This window comes from Metopolophium dirhodum, chromosome 2 (assembly GCF_019925205.1).
Source record: "Metopolophium dirhodum isolate CAU chromosome 2, ASM1992520v1, whole genome shotgun sequence".
Lineage (NCBI taxonomy): Eukaryota > Metazoa > Arthropoda > Insecta > Hemiptera > Aphididae > Metopolophium > Metopolophium dirhodum.
The window spans coordinates 239812-261507 of record NC_083561.1 but is presented as its reverse complement, the minus strand read 5'-3'; the positions used below and the strand labels follow the sequence as shown (position 1 = coordinate 261507).

The following is a 21696-nucleotide window of genomic DNA, read 5'->3' as shown; positions in this document are numbered from 1 at the left end:
TCATTATAATATATATTATTATATTTACTATTATATTATTAAACCATTGTTATATTTTACATTATTATTATATTATTATAAATCACTTGAAATCGGCTCCACGTGGAGCCGCAGTAATTATGTTTTTCACATAAGCCAACGAAATAATAATATAATGTTTATGATAATTGTAAGTCGTATTTCTTGGTTAGTCGAACATTAATTATCGTTTATCGTTACTATTTATTATTATTCCTTCTATTTCAGTATAAATATTATAGCTATACAATACTTATATTTGTTTTGTTTTTTTTTATTTCGTATAAGTACTAATCATTATACAGAGTGTGCTTAGTAATTTTATTAAATTTACAAGTATTTTATATTTTATAATAAATTTTATTTTATTTTCCTAACAAACGACGATTTTTATAAATTTATTTTCCCTAGAATGAGTAAAAAATCAACAAAAAGACGTTTGTCATTTGACGATAATGATTCGTCAATAATTGATGAAAATTTACCAGGACCATCAAAACCTACCACATCATATCCTTTGAACGACGATGAATTGTTGAGACTTTTACAAGATTCAGACTTTGAAGAAAACTTTTCAGATGAAAGTGAAGACGATAATGATGACGATAACGACTACATCGTTGAACAAGATACCGAGGTACCTCTTCAATCACCAACCCATACTACAAAAAATATTTCTACTGCTTCCTCGTCACATGACTTACCTACAGGCTCTCCCTCCATAGTAATTCAGCCTCAAAATCAGCAAGTATGGACTCCTACTCGTAAAAATGCTCCCTTACTGCCTTTTGATGGCCCTACGGGTATGCTTCAGGTTCCAACCTCAGATGAACCTATAGATTTTTTTTTACACCTATTCACGGACGATATTTTCAATTTGATAATTACGGAAACAAATCGGCAAGGTGAGATTTTAAGTAGTAAAAGAACAACGCCAAAAGCTCGTATAAAAAATTGGAAAAATATAACGAGGGACGACATGGAAGTTTTTTTGGGGTTGATATTTCTAACCGGACATACACCTGCTCCGACCATCGCTCATTATTGGCAAATAAATGATTTGTACAATTTTAACGTTTTTAGAAATGCTATGAGTAGAGACAGATTTTTATTAATTCTAAGATGTTTACACTTTGCCGAAAATCCACCAACTGGAGACCCAAAACTTGATGACCCCCTATATAAAATTACACCATTGTTTGACCTATTTCATAACCGAATGAAACAAGTATATTATCCTACCAAAGAGTTGAGTTTAGATGAATCTATGCTCCTTTGGCGTGGACGTCTCTATTTTCGACAATATATTCAAAATAAGAAACATAAATTCGGCATAAAATTTTATGTGCTTACTCAACCGGATGGCCTTGTCCTAAAGACAAGGATTTATTGTGGATCAAATGATCCAATTGTGGGTGGTAAAGGCCATGTTGACAAAGTGGTAAAATATTTGCTCAGCGATTATTGTGGAGTGGGACATTCCGTCTATATGGACAACTTTTATAACTCCGTTGATCTTACAGAATATTTATTAGACAAAAATACATACGTTACAGGGACTCTTCGTGGAAATAGAAAGGGAAACCCATCAGATGTTGTAAATAAGAAACTAAAAAAAGGAGAGTTGACATCTGCATATAACAATAAGGGGATTTGTGTTATGAAATGGCATGATAAAAGGGATGTGGTAATTATATCGTCAGAGTTTGGCGATGCTATGCATGAATACCGGGCAAGAAGTGGCAAAATATCAGTAAAGCCGGAGTCTGTACTTAAGTACAATGAATTTATGGGTGGTGTAGACCGTAGTGACCAACTCATGAGCTACTATCCTTGTGAAAGAAAAACACTAAGGTGGTATGCAAAGGTCGCGTTACATGTGTTTCATGTAATTATGAATAATGCATATATATTATATAAGCAGCAGCCTGGAAAAGGTAACGTCAGATTGATAGACTTCAGGGATTCAGTGATAAATAAATTAATTTATAACCATAGGCCAAAAATCGTTACTCCAACCCACAAATCAAACAAACAGGGACTACATGTCATTTCGTCAGTTCCCAGAAATATAAAAAATAGACCGATTAGGAAAAGGTGTGTCATTTGTACAAAAAATAAAAAAAGAGTGGAAACAACATACTATTGTGACGAATGCCCCGATAAGCCAGGATTGTGCTTAGATACGTGTTTTAAAATATATCATGATTACTAGTTATCTATTTACTATTGTATTTACAATATTTTTAAAGGTTTTACTTTATGTTTTTTTATTTTTTATTAAGTTTTTTTATTTTTTATTAAGTTTTTTAATTATTTTTATTTACGAAGCATTTGCTATGTTTTTAGAAGTTTCTATTTATGATTATTTTTATTTTATTATTCAATTATTTTTACATACAAATCGTTTGTATTGCCAGCTATTTATTTTCAGTTGTTCTATATATTATGAAATAATATATTAATATATTACTATATGAATTATTATAAATGTATTTTCATAAATTATGTTACATATTATTTCAACAGATTGTAATTTTCGTCAACATGCTATTTGTCATAATGGCGTGTAGACGTAACAATAAAAATCCAAATATTGTCGACGCATAGTCGACACCAGCATCCGAGAAAAAAACTATTGTATGATGCTGACGTCGACTACGCGTCGACAGTCGTTTTTTTAGTAAAAAAAAGTAAAAACTGGTAAAAGTAAGTACTGATATAAGTAAAGTAGAGTAAAAGGAACCTTTTCGACAAAAAAAAATGTCCCGCATAGGGGGGTCGCTCAGTTCAACCAATGCCGCAGTCAACAAATATCAATATTTTGGCGATGGCGTACATACTACATAATCGACAACGACTAACGTGACATAGCTAAATGCTAATGGCCCGACGGTACTTTTGAGTCCATTGCATATAATCAGATTTTTTCCCCTCTTTTAATATATCGATATTTATACGATGACAATATTTATAAACTAGACACAATAATTGCAAGCAATTCTAGCGGATAAGAATGCTAAAAATAGCTTTTGTACGAGTTTAAAACCCAGCCTGATGTGGGCATGTTTGGTTCTAAGAATTTTCGTGTACATTGTTTACTTTGACATCTAATTACACAGTTATATTTCTAAATTTGGACCATGGTTTTATTTTTTTCTTGTAACTAAAGAGGTACTCGTGCGACGTGCGTACCGACAGGTCACAAAAAAGATAAATGCATCGTATTATTTAATATACATTTATTTGTAATGTGGTACTCAAAAGTACCGTCGGTCGACAAAGGGTTAACGGCGGTGAAATCCATCGTTCACTGTAGATTGACTTTCTGCTGGAGCCTGGAATTTTGGAGTTCTCACGTGGGCGTCCAGTTCAGTCATATAATAATATACGAATAATGAACTTACTGTTTTATTTACTTCAATTATTGCATATCGATGTGAGCGCACACATAATGTGTTGTTTCTTTATTGAACAAAATAATAAGCCCATCGGGGAAGTAAGATAATTTAATATTAAAGTGGAATATACAAAAACGAGTTTTGGACAAAAGTTCGTTAACTATCTGGGCCCTGTTAATTTTAAATCTTTGCTAATGGATGTGAAAAGAAATATTTTTATTGATAATACCAACATCAAGAAATGTTTTATTTAGTGAAATAAGTCAGTGATTATGTTTATGATTCGGTATTACAAAATCTAGTATAAGAAACATTTGTATATTTTTTCTTTTGTTCTTATTATTCGTATTATCATTTATTTAATTGTGTAGTTTAATTCAATCACGTGACTCGCTTCATCCACCACAAGCTTAGCTTAAAGGTGTAGGTAATTTTTATTATTTCCCTTAATACTTTGTATCATTTTTTGCTAATAACATAATATAATAAAAATCTTCTTTAATAAAAAAAAAAAAAACAAATCAATAAAAAGTCAATGCCAGTACTTATACCGTGGTATAATAATATGATGTACCCGCTAGGGCGCTAGCTACACAAAACGAAATACAAAACTTAGTGCGTAATACCATAAACAAATAAACAATAATAAATTCATGGCTAAATATATATTTACAACAGTTTCATACAATGATACATAATTTTTAGACAACAGTCTCATTTAATAATACATAATGTGTAGAATAATAATGCGCAGTCTCATATAATACATGGTTTTTAAACAGCAGTCTCATAATATAACAATACATAATTTTTAGACAACAGTCTCATATAACAATACATAATTTTTAGACAACAGTCTCATTTAATAATACATAATGTGTAGAATCATAATGCGCAGTCTCATATAATACATGGTTTTTAGACAGCAGTCTCATATAGCAATACATAATTTTTAGACAGCAGTCCCATATAACAATACACAATAAAACATAATTTCCCATGGACCGTGATAATAATATAAACCTAGGGCTCGTCGTCCAGAATAAACATGAATAATTGATAATTGACTTACACGACAGTCGAACTACACATTAAGTTTTAAACTCACGCTACCGCACCAGGGTCCGTAAGTATAATAAATCTTATACAAAATAAGACAAGTTTACCCTGCATACGGGCGAATGTGTATTCAAAATTGTTAATGAAGATTCCACTCATAAATCAAAAGACTGATTGCAGCCGGGACAGGAACACTGTCTCCAAAGTACATTAAAACAAGTTGATTCACAAAAACAATATCGCCGGTTAATTTGACCGCCATATTAACTGGAGAAAAGAAAAATTTAATGAGGGCAAACTATAATGCAATATTGCAATGAACGATAATTACTAAACGATATTCACTAAATCACATAGGTACAACTTGGTTTGAGAGTGCTGCAACAGGAACATAAAGACGCTGACTCAGCTACAAGAAAAAACGAAGCGAAAAGGAGCCGAAAGCTGTACAAAACTAACATATAAAAAAAATCAGGCACCGAGAAGTAATACAATTTAATATTTATTCGAAGAACTGACGGAGCCCGACAAACTAAACACGCGGCGGAGAACGGCAGAGTACAATGTAATACAAAGTACGTATGCGAAAAACAGCGTGCACGAACGGACCTAAAAGCGGGGGCGAAAAACGTCGGATGGACTGGCGAACGCGCACAATAATAAATTACTAGTTTTAACGGTGTCGGACGAATTGTCCGGCGGAAACAACAGGTGGTGCGTTTTGACCGGCCTGGCACCATCATGTGGTACGCCAAAAACTGCAGGTTGACGGGCGGCTGACGGCGGAAACTGCTGCAGGTACCACTGTGGCGTACAACGGTGATGGTAGGGGAAAACTTGGCGAACATTATTCTATGTCCACGAAGGTTTGACAAAAGCAAACCCTGCGTGCCACGTTCACCAAGGATTTCCAAACGAATTTTTTCGTTCTCTTCCAGGCAGACTTCCGCCGACCAACAGACCGCGCTACAGGGTTTTCCGGGAATTCCGCGGGTACCGGTGGGTCAGACTTCACGCCACCGTACACGGGTGACTGGATTTGCAGCTCAGAAGACGACCGGAAATGTTCGCGCCGCCGTATCGGTAGCTGCAGGACAGGCGTGGGAGTGATCCTACGATCGACGGCCAGGTCCAGCGCGTCAATCAATGAGATTTCCCCGGGTGCGTCCGTCTTTGATGTCACACAAAAAGTTGCAGCAGGCTCCGATGATGGTGCAATTATAACTACGTCCTGCTGGTATACGGGTGACTTTATTATTCTCAATTCCGGTGACGACCGCGTTCTCTTCTCTGCGGCGTGTCCGCTGTGCAGTAACGATGTCTCGACCGCGGCTGTGTTCTTGAGGTCAACTGCCAAATCCAGAACATCTACTATGGATCGACCCTCGTTATTGGCATACGACTGTTGGCATACGACAGTTCTCGATGTGGCGTCCATCTCTGTATATATATGACGTGTAAACGGACGGGCGAAAAGGATGAGAGCCAAACACTTAATGACGGTTTTCAAAAAACTATTTGTTACCGAAAATAATAAACTATAGTAGTAGACAGTAGTATTATATTGTGGCCAGTATAGTTTGCTTGTGGCCAGCTAGTAAGTAGCAAATAGTTACAATTGAATCATATACTCAAACAATATAGTTTTATCAAGTAAAACCTACGAATGTTTTAAAAATGCTACCGGTTTCGGCGTAATCGGAATCGTATTACATTTTTACATGTACCTATAATACGGCTATGCATGATTTAGATTAATGAAGTCTAGATTAAATATCTATAAACTTTTTTTAAACAGTTATATTTATTATTTGTAGATATTTTAGAAGCATAATATATACGAGATATTTTAATACAATTGTATGTACGCTGTACGCGCCTATCAAATAATGTTGACGTGGAATGGTAATTTCTTCTCAGTAATAATACAAATATGTTGATACTTCAAAAGTATGTATCATGATACTGACCAACTCTGAAAATTAGTAGGTAATTACTAATCGTGAGTACGCGACAAGCAGAAAATTAATTAATATCAACTTATTCTTAGTAACGTTATACTATTTCTTATCCTAGGGCCCCTATAATTAATTCCTTTTTTTTTTCAAAACTTTTCAAAATTTGACGTCAATTACTTTAACAAGGTCATCTACTGCCTTTTAATTCAAAATCTATTTTCTTCAATATATATCAATTAACTTCTTTCAACAATTATATTCTATATTTCAATTCAAAATTCAATATTTCACTTTAATCAATTATTCTCATATTATATAATTCAAAAATGCTACGCGCGTGCATCAATTTCCTAGATCAGCCTATCGCCGTCTACTTTAATTTATTAGATCAGTCCCCGCTGTCTATCACAAAATACCATAAAATACTTAGGTCAGTCCCTGCTGCCTATCACAAAAAAAAATCTTAGATCGGTTCTTGCCGTCTATTTACCATAAAAATCCTAGATCAGTCTACAGCTGTCTATCATAAAATACGTATATAGTTCTTCCCAAGCTTGTTTCCTGTATTTTTTTTTTCTTTATTTATTTTTATTCGAATATTTTTCCCTAATATTTTACACAACCACTAAGTATAAAATAAACGCTGACATATATGAATCAACGTGAGACGTGCACTTCAAGCTATACAATTTTAATTTAATCATCTATCTTCACTTAATTAATATACTCACAACAACGCTGTCGCCACTGCTGTGTTCATTTTCCTTGATTGTCTGCTGGCCCGTCTTGAATTGTTCGTTGATTCCGGAGTCACCTTGGTTGATCAGACCTTAACTGTTACCTCCGTGGAGCTGCTGACGTGGTGTAGTCGCTGCGTCGGTACTGGATATCCGAAGTTGAATGTAGCCGCCTTGACTGCTGGACTCGCCTTTGGAAATTTAAATCCGCCGCTTCGACTGCTCGCCTCGTCTTTAACTCCTTGAACCTCCTTTGTTCGACTGCGCCAGTGTAATAATCTTGGTGCTTGGTACCTACTATCGTAGTACTAATAGTAGATAAGTGGCTGCCAAGTTATTATAGATGCAGGTCGCAGACACTTTATTTTATGTTGAAGTCGTGGTTGATGAATAAATAAAAGACAGATGTTGTTTATCATGAATTTTATTATATTGTTCGATAATTTTCTAAGTCCAAAATAATGTTGTACAAAGTGGCGTGAAGGTGCTTGCACTAATGGGTGGTAGTACACATCTGAAAACAGGCCGATTCGGGCTCCCTTTTATATGAAGTTCCCCGTACCCTTTGCCTATAGATACTGTATCTCGGCTCACGGATGTGATTTGTGTGACCATCGTTCCAGCCCACGCATTTTATGACTTCCTAGTATAATTCTGCGTATTGCTAAAATGCTAATCTATGATTCAATTGAAATAATCATTCTACTCTTTTATATTTTTATATTGAATATCGTCGCGTACAGCGTTGTAATTAAAATAATCATTCTACTATTTTATATTTTTATATTTGAACATTGTCGTATACAGGGCTTCCCGAGTAATTATATTATTCAGTGAGCCTGTCTTCTTATGCTAAACAGTAGGAAATCCTATTTCCGTTTCTAATATCCGATTTATGCCGAATTACAGTATAGCTAAATTACAGTATAGTATAATTATGTACCTGTGGAATCTATTTTATTGTTAAGTAGTAACTTGCTTACTACACCAGTGTAACTTAATACGAATAGCTTCAACCGAGTTTTCTAACCTTCATAATTTCGGCTTCCTCTTAAGATAGAATTTTGAAATTTGAGGTATAGTTTAAGCGTTTAAGTTGAATTAGGACATTGCATAAATATGCATCTTCAAAAGGGGAGACCTTCAAAGCATGACAAATTAAATAGGTATATCAGCAACTCGTGATACGCATGTCTGTGACGTAGCATTTCTCCAACAGGCTGAGCGGTGGAGTAGCGGTGGAGTCTTCAGCGGCAGGGGCAGCGGTGGACCAATGAGAACCGGAGAAATGCCTACGTCACAGCACAAGGCTTGGCGGAGGGTGGGTGCGCGATATGTTTCTAAACCGGTAATATTGCTGACATACCTATTTAATTGTCATGCTTCAAAGTTTGAATTTTTGTTACTGACTGACTAGTGACTAACTGATGGTCAAAATCATAAGGTACTTCCGTATATGAAGAAAAGTGAAATTTGGCACAGGCACTTTTCTGTTGTACGAGACTACCTCTGTTATCGCGACTACCACCCAAGACTACCTCCGTTATCGCGACCACCGCGCTTATTTTATGAAACATCACAATCCTGTTATCTAAGACTACCAAAATAGTTCTTTCATCTTATACGAGACTACCTTATTTTTCTTTACTTCTTTGATATAGTTTTTAATAATATGTGTTGTGGGGGTGGCCACAATCGAATAATATAAAAAAAAATCAAATACATAATAAATATAATCGCAGCTTATGAATATCGTTCAGCTATAATATCACATAAGATAGGTTGTCGCGATAACGTAGGTAGTCTTGTGTGGTAGTCGCGATAATACCCGTCGTCTCGTATAACAGGAAAGTATAATTTTAGTAGCCTTAGATAACAGGATTGTGATGTTGTAAAAAAACAGGGTAGTTTCGTATACATGGGCGTAACTAGGATTGAATAGTTACAGCGGCTAGTCATAGAAAACCAAAGTGTAAAATACATCGTGGGAGGCCCTCCACACCCCCCTAATCAGCGTCACTGAAATTTAATAGTCACAAAAACTTTGCTAAAATCAAGTAGGTATCTATACTTCAAACACTCACAACAATTTAATTTGTCTTTCTTATATTGTAGACATTTTTTTTTGATAAAGGTGACAAACTTATAAGCAATCTCGTATTCAATTTTCAAATCTTAGATTTAAAAAGAATAATTTTTACGAATTTACAACTTAAAATAATTTTCACATTTTCGTCATTTTTACGTATTGTGTCAAAATACGAACTTTAAATGCTTTTAAAAAAGAAAATTGTGACTTATGTATTTTTAATATTTTTCAACTGCTATTGTCACAATATATTAGTAGCCTTGTATTAATTTTTAATTAACAACATTTTATTAATATTTATAGAAAAAATTGAAAACTAAAAATGTCCGTTAACAGCTCAAAACAAGTTAAACATTTTGAAAATTGTATCATGTAAGGAAAATGCTAATACAATGCTCAGGTTTAAACATTCAGTGAAAATGTTATGTACTTCATTCTACGGCCATTATCGATTTTGCGTAAAAATTACCGTTTTTCCTTAATTTATTTTAGTTTTTCCCGGTGCTTTTGAAAACTATTGAGAATTTTTACTTTTGATCACACAGTACGATACAACTAATATAACTATATTATAAGAATAGGTAGGTTCGCCAATAAGGGTACCTATTTAAATATAATAAAATAATATATAATATTATGATGGGCTTATATAAGCTTTATAGGGTTATATAAGCTTGAAGCTAATATGCAATAAGCAGATAAACTATACACAACACGCACATTTCTTCCGCGAAAACTATGACCAATATTACGATAAATTCGTACTTGGTACATCCACGTATATTATATTTTATTTTATATTATTATTTATATAGGGAGATATAATATAATAATCATTACCTATTAATTATTTTAAACATTTTTTTTTCTTCGTAAGGATTTTGGGTTTGAACTACGAGCCTATAAGGAGGGGCTGAAAAGTAAAACCTTTTAGGGGGGCTAAATACTAATACGGGAGGTCTAACCTTAGAATCCCAAGATGATGCCCAATATTTTCAGAAACCAGCAAAAACAAAATATGATATCCAACAACCATCCCGGGGCCCATATTTATTCCCAAAATATATTTTTTTAACGCGTCTAACACGGTTTAAAAAAAATAATGTAAGTATGTAGGTAAATTATTATTAATAATTATAAAATAAAATTGTTCTTGATTTTATATCCCGAAAAATTACTACAGATAATGAACTGTTTGCGAACAATTTTGTTCGTTTGTTTTTTTTTTTTTGAGCATTTTAGATTACCGAATTAATTATTTAAGTATATAAAAAGGTAGTTATAAGAAAAAAATATTTAGCTCTTGTAAATTAGGCATTTCAGTTAATTAATGCATTATATTATACTAAAATTTAGAGGACCATAGTTAATATCATAGTGAACCAAAATTGATAATTTTACTGTCAAAATGTTCAGAAAAAAAGCTTTACCAGAATCCATAAAAAATATGGTGGTTACCATTTGAAAAAATAAAGTCGATTTTATTATTGGTACAACTGCTGGTTTAAAAATTTTGAATGTTATAAATAATTATTTAACAAAAATAGAGAAACATGTCTTTTTTTGTTTTAACGAAATTTCATATCATCGGACATCGATGCATAATTTATTGTTAAAAAAAAAGCCGCGTACAATGACATAAGATACATCCTGTATTTTTTTTGTATAGTAAAAAATTATACAATAATATAAAGTCTTTAATGTGTAATGACATAATTATTTTGAAGTTAAAGTTGAAAGGGGGCCCACTAAGTGTATGGTGTCCCGGGGCCCAATCGATCCTTAATCTGGGATTGAGTCCAGTGCCATAGTGCCGCGGTGACAATGTGTGCATAATGCATATATTGTAGATTTTACATATTATAATATTTTTAATATAATATGATGGCCATTGGCCAATATTTTACGAATGAATAGGTAACCGTACTCCGGTAAAGCAAAATTGACTGAATGAATTTTAGTCTGTTACGTCATGATTAGTAATTTTGATTACATATAATAAACTATTGCGTTACAACCATTAATCAATGTAAACATTTATTGACTGTTGTTACAATATTATATTATATATACCTAGGAGGTATATAAGTAAATAAAACAACACACTAAATCAGTAAAAAATAAATAATTTCTCTAAATCCAGCGTGACGGTAGTGGCGCGAAGCTAAGTAAAAAAAAAATAGCGGAGTAGCCACTAACGCAGCGGTTCCCAAACTTTTTCCCATCGCGGCACATTATTATTAGTTATTATAAGTCACGGCACACTTTAGATAAATATTACCTACTTATCGAATAATACGTATATAATGATGTCGGGTATTATTATCGTTATTAGGTAATAATATTATTATCTCTCGATAGTTGTACTTGTATATATATATATCACAGAACTTTCCTGTGTATCATACATTTTTGTCTTTTCAATATTAAATGATAATTCGTTCGGTCGTATGAAACAGTTACGTTCAAACCACACCACGACAAGCCCGAATTTTATTGAATTTTTGCGACGTTTGTTTTATAATAAATATGGAAAGTTTTTAAATATAAAAAGAAAGCTTGACGATTACGATGAAAATAATGGCGATAATAAAAAAAAGAAAACGACAGTTACTGAAAATATCAAATCTGGAACACAATCTTCTGGTGCAAGCCGTAAGTACCATGATAATTATTTAAATTTTGGTTTCACTTTCTGTGGATCAGAAACTATTCCTATTCCTCAGTGTTTGGTATGTGGAGAAAAATTGAGTAATGAATGTATGGTACCTAGTAAATTAAAAAGGCATTTTACTACTAAACACGGTCATTTGTTAAATAAAGACAAAACTTATTTTAGCCGCTTATTATCATCAAATGTAAAACAATCAAAACAATTGGAAAAACTAACATAAGAAACGTGAACGACTTTTATCAGTTGAACAAGAAATGCGAGTGTGTTTATCATCGATCCCTCCTAGGATAGCACTATTATGCAAACAACATCAAGCACACGTTTCGCACTAAAGACTAAAATGTATAATCATTTTTGTAATTTTAAAGTTTATTTTTATTTGTATTATATAAAAAAATAAAAAAAGTTCAATTTGTCGCGGCACACCTTTCAAATTTCACGGCACACTAGTGTGCCCCGGCACACCCTTTGGGAAACACTGCACTAACGTTTAATAACAGGATACCGAGTTTTAACATTGAAAAATCGTCCTAATTTATGTCAATTCTTTGCCAAGCTCTACAGGGCAAACGGCTGAACATATAAAGTAGTATGAGGTATCAATCGATCAGAAATATTGTGCAGGTGGGAATAGAGGAATCCACTAGCAGATTGGTTAGATAGTTTGTAAGTTATAAGCAAAAATGTTCAAGTACTTTTAAGACCGATTTTGCGTACGGAACAGTGGGGATTGATAAGCGGTGGGTCGGGGAACGAAAATATCGTAAATATCCCCCGACCCGCCGCTTACACATTCACACTACTCTCATCGCGGAGGCGGCGGCGGCGGCGGCAGCGACGATGTAGTACGAGTGACGACGCACGGACGATATTATTACTCTATGGTGACGACTGACAATTGCAAAAGCAAACCATTTAGTGACTTGCACTCGATTGTTGGCGACGTGTTTATACTTTTATTATTATTTCCTTCTATATTACTATTAGGAGGCCAGCGGTTATTAAAGATTATTATTATTATTATTATTATTATTAAATTAATATTATTATTATTATTATCATTATTAATATTATTATAGAATACCAGATAATTAACACATCAACATAAAAAATAGTTGATATCACACCAAAAACACTTCGTTATAACTCCATGTAAAAAAAAGCTAGGTAAAAAAAACAAAATTTAGTAATGATTAAATCTTTAAAAGACGTGATATAATAATATGGAAATTAAGTAAAATGCCATTTTATAATATTACAAATACCTATGATGACAAATAAGATCAACTGTAATGTTAAATACTTAGTCAACATGTTGTTGATACATTATTAATAACTGTAAATACTGTAGTGGTTACTTAATTGTATTTATTTAAGTATACTTCTACGTCCTGCCAAATAGTTAAACATAATATGTTGACTAAGTATTTAACATTACAATTGATCTTATTTGTCAGCACTCCACCCCGGCAGACCTTCACTCCACCCGGACCGACCACCACCACTCCACCCCCACACACACTCCACCCGAACCGACCCCAATCCAGGGCTAAAACCTAACCTAACCTAACCTAACCTAACCTAACCTAACCCGAGTTCAATGTCTCTGTACGTATAATTACTCCGTCGCGTTTTGTAAACATTTCCGTGGACTTTTTGAAACTTCATTGATGGGCCATATTCTATCACATAATATACTGGATACTACAGTAAAATACAAAAGATTTATTTTTCTGGAGAACGAATTTGTTTTACTTACGTCTATGATATACAGATGAGAGTGTATGTTAGTGATAGAATCAAAAGTTGAACATGGATGTAGAATAAGCGACTGTAGATGGTGCAAAATGGCCGATAGCGGCTTCTGTATTATTGAATGACACTTTTGTTGATGATATCCTGACCGGAGCCAACTCAACAGAAACTGCTTTGGAATGCCAATCCCAATTAATACATTTGTGTACCATGGCGCAATTTCAATTGCGAAAGTGGGCCAGCAACAATAGTCAACTTCTGCAAACTGTACCAGATGAAGCCCGTGTCATTTCACCATCTGACCTTTTCGAGAGCAGTGAACATTCAGACTTGAAGGTGCTAGGTCTGAAGTGGGACCCGGTAGCTGATAATTTTTGTTTCAAAGCTAAACCGTCAGCAGTCATTCCAACGAAGCGTACAGTCCTTTCAGACATTGCTAGGATTTTTGATCCGTTAGGCTTGCTGTCGCCGACAACATTCTGGACGAAACACGTCATGCATCAACTCTGGATTGCTGGAGTCAAACGGGATGAAGAAATACCAAAGGATATCGCTGTAATGTGGACACGATATCAGTCAGAGCTAATGTTAATTGAAGCCGTCTCTATCCCTCGTTGGATCACATTTGACGACGCCACATCGATCCAACTCCACGCATTCTCGGATAGTTCGGAAAAAGGATACGCTGCGGCCGTTTACCTTCGAACCACAACTCCTACCTCAGTTCATTGTCACCTTGTGACTGGCAAGTTGAAAGTGGCCCCTCTAAAAAGGTCTACGATTCCGCGACTTGAACTATGTGGAGTTGTTTTAGCTGCCAGACTTCTACGCTTCGTCATCAATACCTATTCGAATCGTATCAAAATCGATAAATTCTATGCCTAGACAGACTCAACCACCGCTTTAGCGTGGATACAGTCGTCTCCTCATCGTTGGGCTACGTTTGTTGCTAACCGCACTAGCCAAGTTCACGAGCTCACGTCACCCGACATTTGGAACCACGTTCCTACACATCAAAATCCAGTTGATTGTGCGTCTCGTGGACTTTTTCCATCAGAACTTGCCACTCATCTGTTGTGGTGGACAGGACCTGCATATTTACTAGAATCTGCTGACGAATGGCCGTCTGCTGTAAACCGTTCAAATACAACTGATGCTAACATCTCCACAGAAGCGCGAAAATGTACCGTTCTCCTTACTACGACAAACTGCTGTTACCGTGTAATCATCGCTTAACCGTGTTACTCATTGATCATCATTACCATAGGCTAAAACATCCAGGATCTATAGCCCTTCAAGCTCATTTACAGCGTGAATTCTAGATACCATTGGTACGAAAACTTATTCGATCTCGTATACGACTCTGCGTCGCATGTTTCCGTACCCGGCCACGATCAGTTCAGCCCAAAATGGCCAGTCTGCCAAGCTATCGCGTTCAACAAGTTAAACCGTTTGCCATCACTGGTGTGGACTACGCTGGTCCTATTACGCTGAAGGAACCTCGTGGTCGTAGATCAGTGCCTAACCTAGTGTATTTTTGTTTATTCACGTCAGTGCCACCCCCAGATCTCGATTCCAAATGTTTCAATTCGTTTCCAACTCTCCGGTCGTTCACCAAACCAATTTGGATTTCGCAGGGGCATTTCGACCGAAACAGCCGTCGAGGTGGTCACAAAAATTGCAGCCTACGCAGCCACCGGAAACCACAGGCAGAAGGAGCTCTGCGTTTTGGTCACCCTTGATGTGAAAAATGCATTCAACTCACTCCGGTGGCCCGTCATTGATGAAGCTCTCAGGAAAAAGGACACGCCCGAGTACCTCGTCCTCATGATTCGCTCCTGGCGATCGGACAGAGTGCTCCTCGTCGGGGACCAGAGGGCTCCCAGGGCCGTCACTTGCGGCGTGCCCCAGGGCTCTGTCTTGGGTCCTACTCTATGGAACGTCGTATACGACGACCTACTCAACATGGAGGTTCCTCCCGGCGTCCGCCTTGTCGGCTTCGCTGACGACCTAGCCGTTGTCGGAGTGGCCAGAACGGGCGAGATGTTGGAGAACCTGCTCAATCCAGTCCTCGAGAAGATAGATGGGTGGATGACCGTGCACGGGCTGCAACTCGCGCACCACAAAACTGAATCAGTCATGCTGACAAACAAGAGGATCTACAACACCCCTCGTCTCACCATCGGCGGGTTCCAAATTGCTCTCAGCAAGCACCTGCGCTACCTAGGAGTCATCCTGGACACGCGCCTTTCATTTGGGAAACATGTGGGGTTAACCTAACCTAACCTAACCTGTGGGAAACTTGCTCAGCGACAGCCCTGGCTAGGCTCATGCCAAACATCAGTGGACCATGCCAGTGGAAAAGGAGGCTGCTAATGTCGGTAGTTGAGAGCCAGCTATTATACGCCGCCCCGGTGTGGACCTATTCTGTGAACGGCACGGCCAAGTTCAGGGCCAACCTGAGGAGGCCACAGAGGAAAGCCGCCTTGAGGGTCATCAGAGGTTACAGGACGGTTTCTGACGAGGCCGCCTTCCTCCTGGCCAGAATGCCTCCCGCGGACCTCATCGCTGCTGAAAGAGCCAGGATCAAGGCGAGACAATCAGAGGACCCGATCCCAGGCGATCCTCCCCTGTCCAGAGCCAAGGTTAAAAAACTGGAGAGAAAAACTACCATCTCGGAGTGGCAGAGGAGATGGACATCTTCGGACAAAGCCCACTGGACTCGACGGCTCATCCCTGACATCCGAAGATGGACCAACAGGACCACCCCTACGATCCCGTGGACATACCACATGACGCAGGCACTCACTGGGCACGGATGCTTTCAGTCTTACCTGCACCGCTTCGGCAGGGCACCCAGCCCCCGTTGCATGCACTGCCACAGTCGCTCGGACACAGCCGACCACACCATCTTCCACTGCCAGAACTGGGAAGGCCTACGAGACGATCTCCGCGAACGGCTGGGGCACCCTCCCTCAGCAGATGATGTCGAGGACATCATATGCGGTCCCGTCTTCGAAGATCTCCCAGCAGACCTTCGGGAAAAGGTGATCGCCCTCAACGAAGCCGAAGAGACGTTTAGGATCTTTTACAAAATGGTGGAAGAGATCCTAACTCTCAAAGAGGCTGAGGAGAGGGCCCGTCAGGCTGCAGAGGCGGACTAGCACGGGAATCCAGAGCGGCGGGCTTGGCCGGCTCGCGAAGAGGGCTCAGAACGAGACGTCCAGGACGACTGGTGAGACCGGTCCGCGAAGAGGCTAAGGAACGTGACATCCAGATCGACCCGTGAAGACTCCGGCAAATGTAATACTTAATAACCTATGTGAGGCATTAGTATGGGGCATGTCCCTACAAATGCCATTGCGGCTTCGGCCATGTAAACTGTTGTAAGGCATCTTGGTCTGGGTACACGCATACATACTAGCTATCGCTAAGGAAGGTGTACCCAGTCCTTGCGAGCCGAAACCATTTTTGTGTAAATTTGATTTGTTTGATTTGATAATAAACGATGCTGCATGGGGGCTAAGTAATGTGAAAACAGTCCGGCCTCCATGTAGTGATGCCATAACAAAAAAAAACCCGAACACACGCACCCGTGTACCGCTCCCGCGAAGTTTTTTGCGTACGACCGAATACCCGCGCCGATCTTTGCGAAACTAGTGCCGATCGCTTCATCTCGACTCCGCCGTTACGCAAAGACATCGCGCGCGTAAATCGGTTCAGCCGCGCCCGAGAAATCGCGATTTCAGTGTCCGAATTCCGCCGCCCGCCGCCGACGAAAAAAGTTCGACAAAAAAGTTCGCCGATCCGCCCGATCCAGGTCTCTATCGCTTCAGCTGACAGCCACTAAGCGAAAAAGCCATCGCGCGCGATCGCAGGCCTAAAACTCACTGAGAAACGGCGACTTAAGCGCACCGCGCTTGGCCGCCCGACCCCACGGCCACACCAGATCCACCGGTGCTCACCACCCAAACGCCGCACGCACCCGTTCGATACACCAAAAAATCCGCACCGCCCGTACTCAGCGGGCCCGAACTCGGCCGCCCGAGCAAAGCCGACAGCGGTTTGCAAGGGAACCGAAACAAATCGCTACCGGATTACGCAGCCGCACAAAGTTCGTCAAATCCGACGCCCGCGAACCCAATCGCTAAAACCGGATCGCGCGACAAGTGCACGGCGACAGTCCGGTCACAACGCGAGCACGTGCGACAACTTTGCTCCCAAATTCAGCCCACCAGACCAGTCACCGCGAAGTCCAAAATCGGCCGACAAAAGCGTTCACCCAGCCACGACCAGACGTCTCACGTCCAGGCCCGTCAGCTGATCCGGTCCGCCTCGTCGAGCCCGATCCAACAAGACCCCGAGCGGGCAATTCCGTCCACCAGGACCCAGGTGAGTCCACTTTGAACTTACCCCATAAGGATAACACGGCCGCCCGTACTATCACGCGGCTCCGCACGCCGTGATAACGGATTCTGACACCCCTATCGGGTCGGTCGAATCTCGGATTCTGCCACTGCGATCGCGACGGGCCGTTAGAATCCAGGAAATTTGAAAACGCCGGTGAGCGAGAACCAGCGCTCGGAGAGCGCTGCGGAAAACAGCCGCGAGGTCGGGGCATCGGCCCCCACCCCCACGCGAAAGTTTACCCCTCACCCCGTTTTTTTCAAACGCCCACAACTCCGGCTACAAAGGTCCCTCGAACCCAGGACTCGGGCACAAGGCCCAGAGGCACCTCCCGGACGAGGTACCCCCACCAGAAAAAATTCAAAAATCCCCCCCTAAAATTTTTTTTTTTTTTTTTTTTTTTTTTTCCCCTGGCCTTCGCGATCCCGTTTTTTCAGGCTAGGCCATGCCGACCACAAGCATTCCCGACGAATGGGACATGGAACACGACCCGACAAAAAACACACAGACCAAGAGGAAGCAAACCAGCTCTCCTTCCCCGGACCGCACCATGAAGAAGAAAGGTACGAAACTTCCAAAGGTTTCGAACATCACCGACACCACCGGCGCCCTTCGCACGGCAACCAAGGCGACCGAATACGCCTGCGAACTGGTCCAAGGACTAGCTGACGAGTTCTGCACCGAAGAACTCATCGGGCCATGCCTCTCAAAAGTCGCAAAGGCACTCGAACAGGTCGGCGCAGCCCTGTTCCACCTCTCAAGGGAACGAGATGCCACACACGGCAGCCAGCAGCAAACGAGAGCAGACGCCACCACCAACACAGACCCGCCCGAGGAACCTGCCAATCCGAAGATCTGCACGCCTGCCGTCGCCAAGGAATCTAGGACCGCGACCGCCTCCAAACCGGCCGCAAAACACAGCCGAACGACCAATGGAAACAACCGTCGAAAGAAGACCAAGAAACCAAAGTTGGACAACAGAACACCTACAGGAGCACCCCTCGCACGGGGCAATACAACCCCACTAGCGGAGACAGTGAAACAGCCCGAATACCACCCGACCGAGCACGCCGAACAGCCCTTCACTCTAGTCGAGAAGGCAACTAGGAAGCCATTCGCCCCGAGACCCCAGCCGATCAGGAGAACCGTCCAAAGACCCGCAGCGGTGCTGGTCAAAGTAGGAGAAGGGAAGACGTACGCGGACACGCTAAGGGCCGTCAGGGACACGGCTATCGACTTTGAGGAGATGGGAACCCACGTCACCGCTATGAGGAAGACACTAAAAGGAGATCTTCTGGTAGAACTTACCAAGGGTGCCAAGGCCATGGCAGCCACCTCCGTCATCCGGGACAAGCTGGCCGAAAATATGGTTGGATCTGTAGTCACCAGGCTTCGCCACACCGCCGAAGTGGAGATCACTGACCTAGACGAGGTCACCACAAAGGCAGAAGTCCTGGCTGCGATCCTCAAGGCCTTACGTGAAGAAGACCTCCCCTCCGCAGACGACATCAAAATCACCGGCCTATGGGCCACCCGAGACAGCCGCCAAATGGCCACCGCCACCGTTCCCGTCGCCATCAGCCGACGTCTGACATCCATCCGCGTCGGATGGACCCAGTGTCGCGTCCGCCCGCGTAGACCCGAACCAGCACGGTGCTACCAATGTCACGGCTTCGGCCACTCCACTCGGCAATGCAAAGGATCCGACCTCTCGCACGCCTGTAGACGATGCGGCCAAAACGGTCACACGCAGGCCATAGGTTAGGTTAGGTTAGGTTAGGTTAGGTTAGGTTAGGTTTAGTGCGCAGGAAGCCCATTCCCGGACTGGAAATTCCTGGCCGATTAGACGCTATCGTAGGCACCCTCTTCCCGCGCAGACCCATTACCGAGAGAACAACAAGCACGATTGGTGCTGATGAGTTGGAAAGAACAAAGTTCACGGTAAACGAACTGCTAGCAGCAGCCCGCGGGTTACCAAACGGCAAGGCTCCGGGGCCGGACGGTATACCCACCGAGGTACTGAAGATGGCAGTCAAGACGCATCCGGGGTTCTTTGCAACAATTTTCAACAGCTGCATCGAGCAAGCCTGCTTCCCGGCGAATTGGAAATTAGCGCGGCTAGTGCTGCTACACAAACCGGGCAGACCACTCGATAGCCCGTCAGCGTACCGACCGTTGTGCATGTTGGACACGGTCAGCAAGCTGTTCGAGAAGCTGATAACTCTCAGGCTACGGGAGCACCTCGTGAAGTCGGGAAACCTCTCAGAAAACCTAACCTAACCTAACCTAACCTGGTTTTAGGCGGGGAAGATCGACGATCGATGCGCTTGCGAGGCTGCAGTCGATAATAAAGAACGCGAAAGGACGCACTAGCGCGTACAAGTATGTTGGCATGCTCACCCTGGACGTCAAAAAATGCTTTTTTTTAACAGTGCCTCCTGGGAGTCTATTCTCGGGGCCCTAGTGAAGACAGCAACCCCGAAGTATCTTCAAGACATCCTAGGTCAGTATCTCACAAATCGGCGAATCATCTTCGACGGAACGGACGGCAAGTCCAACGTCATCGAGGTGTGCTGCGGCGTCCCGCAAGGCTCGGTGTTAGGTCCAGATCTATGGAATCTTATGTACGATGAGGTTAGGTTAGGTTAGGTTAGGTTAGTCCGGCTCCGACCGCCATACCGATAACACGCACCCGCGTACCGCTCCCGAGCAGTTTTTTGTTTTCGACGAAAAAACTCAACCGATCTGAGTGAATCCAGTGTCTATCGCTCCGTCTCGACTCCGCCGTCACTCCAAGACATCGCGCGTCGAATTCGGCCAAAGTGCGACCGAGAAATCGGAAAAAGAGTGCGCCGAATCCGCCGCCGCCGCCTAAAATAAAGTTCGTTCGCAAAGTGCGTCTGAACTGTTCGTTCGCAGTGTCTATCGCTTCAGCTGCACCGCACTAAGCGAAAAAGCCTTCGCGCGTGAACGTAGGTGCAAAAGCCAGTGCGTAACGTCGAGTTAAGTGCGCCGCGGCCGGCTACCCGCTCGCACGGCCACCAAATAACTGCCGATCCCCGGCGAACCAGACATCCAACAGCCCCGTTCGACACATCAAAAAATCCGCGACAACATCATGGATCGATTGGTGTACTCAGCGGGCCTGTAAGTCCAACAGAAAAATTTTAGGTTAGGTTAGGTTAGGTTAGGTTAGGTTAGGTTAGGTTAGGTTAGGTTAGGTTCTCCCCCGACGGGACCCACCTTGTCGTGGTGGGGGAGCTTGCGGGCCTTTAGTTAGGTCCTACTAAGCGGTTCCATACCCGGCCCTGACCTTAACTGGTTGGGGCCGGAGCAAAAGAGCCCCCCCTGGCCTTGGATGGCTGTGGGTGGCAGGTCGGAGGTAGCCTGCTAGCACTTAGCAAAGCCCTAGTGTAAGGAGTCCACTACTTAAAAACTCTGAGTCACCCTGTCCTTAGCTGGATGGGGTGGCAAGGTCGGAGGCAGCCTGCTCGCTCGCAGCAAATGCCCTAAGGGAAGGACAACCCTGACAGAAAACCCTTCAACCCCCAACTCGTCATGGGGGTCTCTTGGCACGGAAGTAGGAACGTGTCCACGA

General features: G+C 41.1%; 2 protein-coding genes across 2 annotated transcripts; both read left to right on the top strand.

Moving 5' to 3' along the window:
• The first annotated feature begins 430 nt into the window (after nt 1–430).
• LOC132937985 (piggyBac transposable element-derived protein 4-like) lies at nt 431–2233 on the top strand. Its single transcript, XM_061004629.1, has one exon. The coding sequence runs from the start codon at nt 431–433 to the stop codon at nt 2231–2233; it is 1803 nt and encodes a 600-aa protein (XP_060860612.1).
• Nucleotides 2234–13901: 11668 nt separating this feature from the next.
• Nucleotides 13902–14927, top strand: LOC132937984 (uncharacterized). The gene is made up of 2 exons (XM_061004627.1): nt 13902–14429; nt 14577–14927. Exons 1-2 carry the CDS (start codon nt 13902–13904, stop codon nt 14925–14927), a joined length of 879 nt encoding a protein of 292 aa, XP_060860610.1.
• Nucleotides 14928–21696: the final 6769 nt, after the last annotated feature.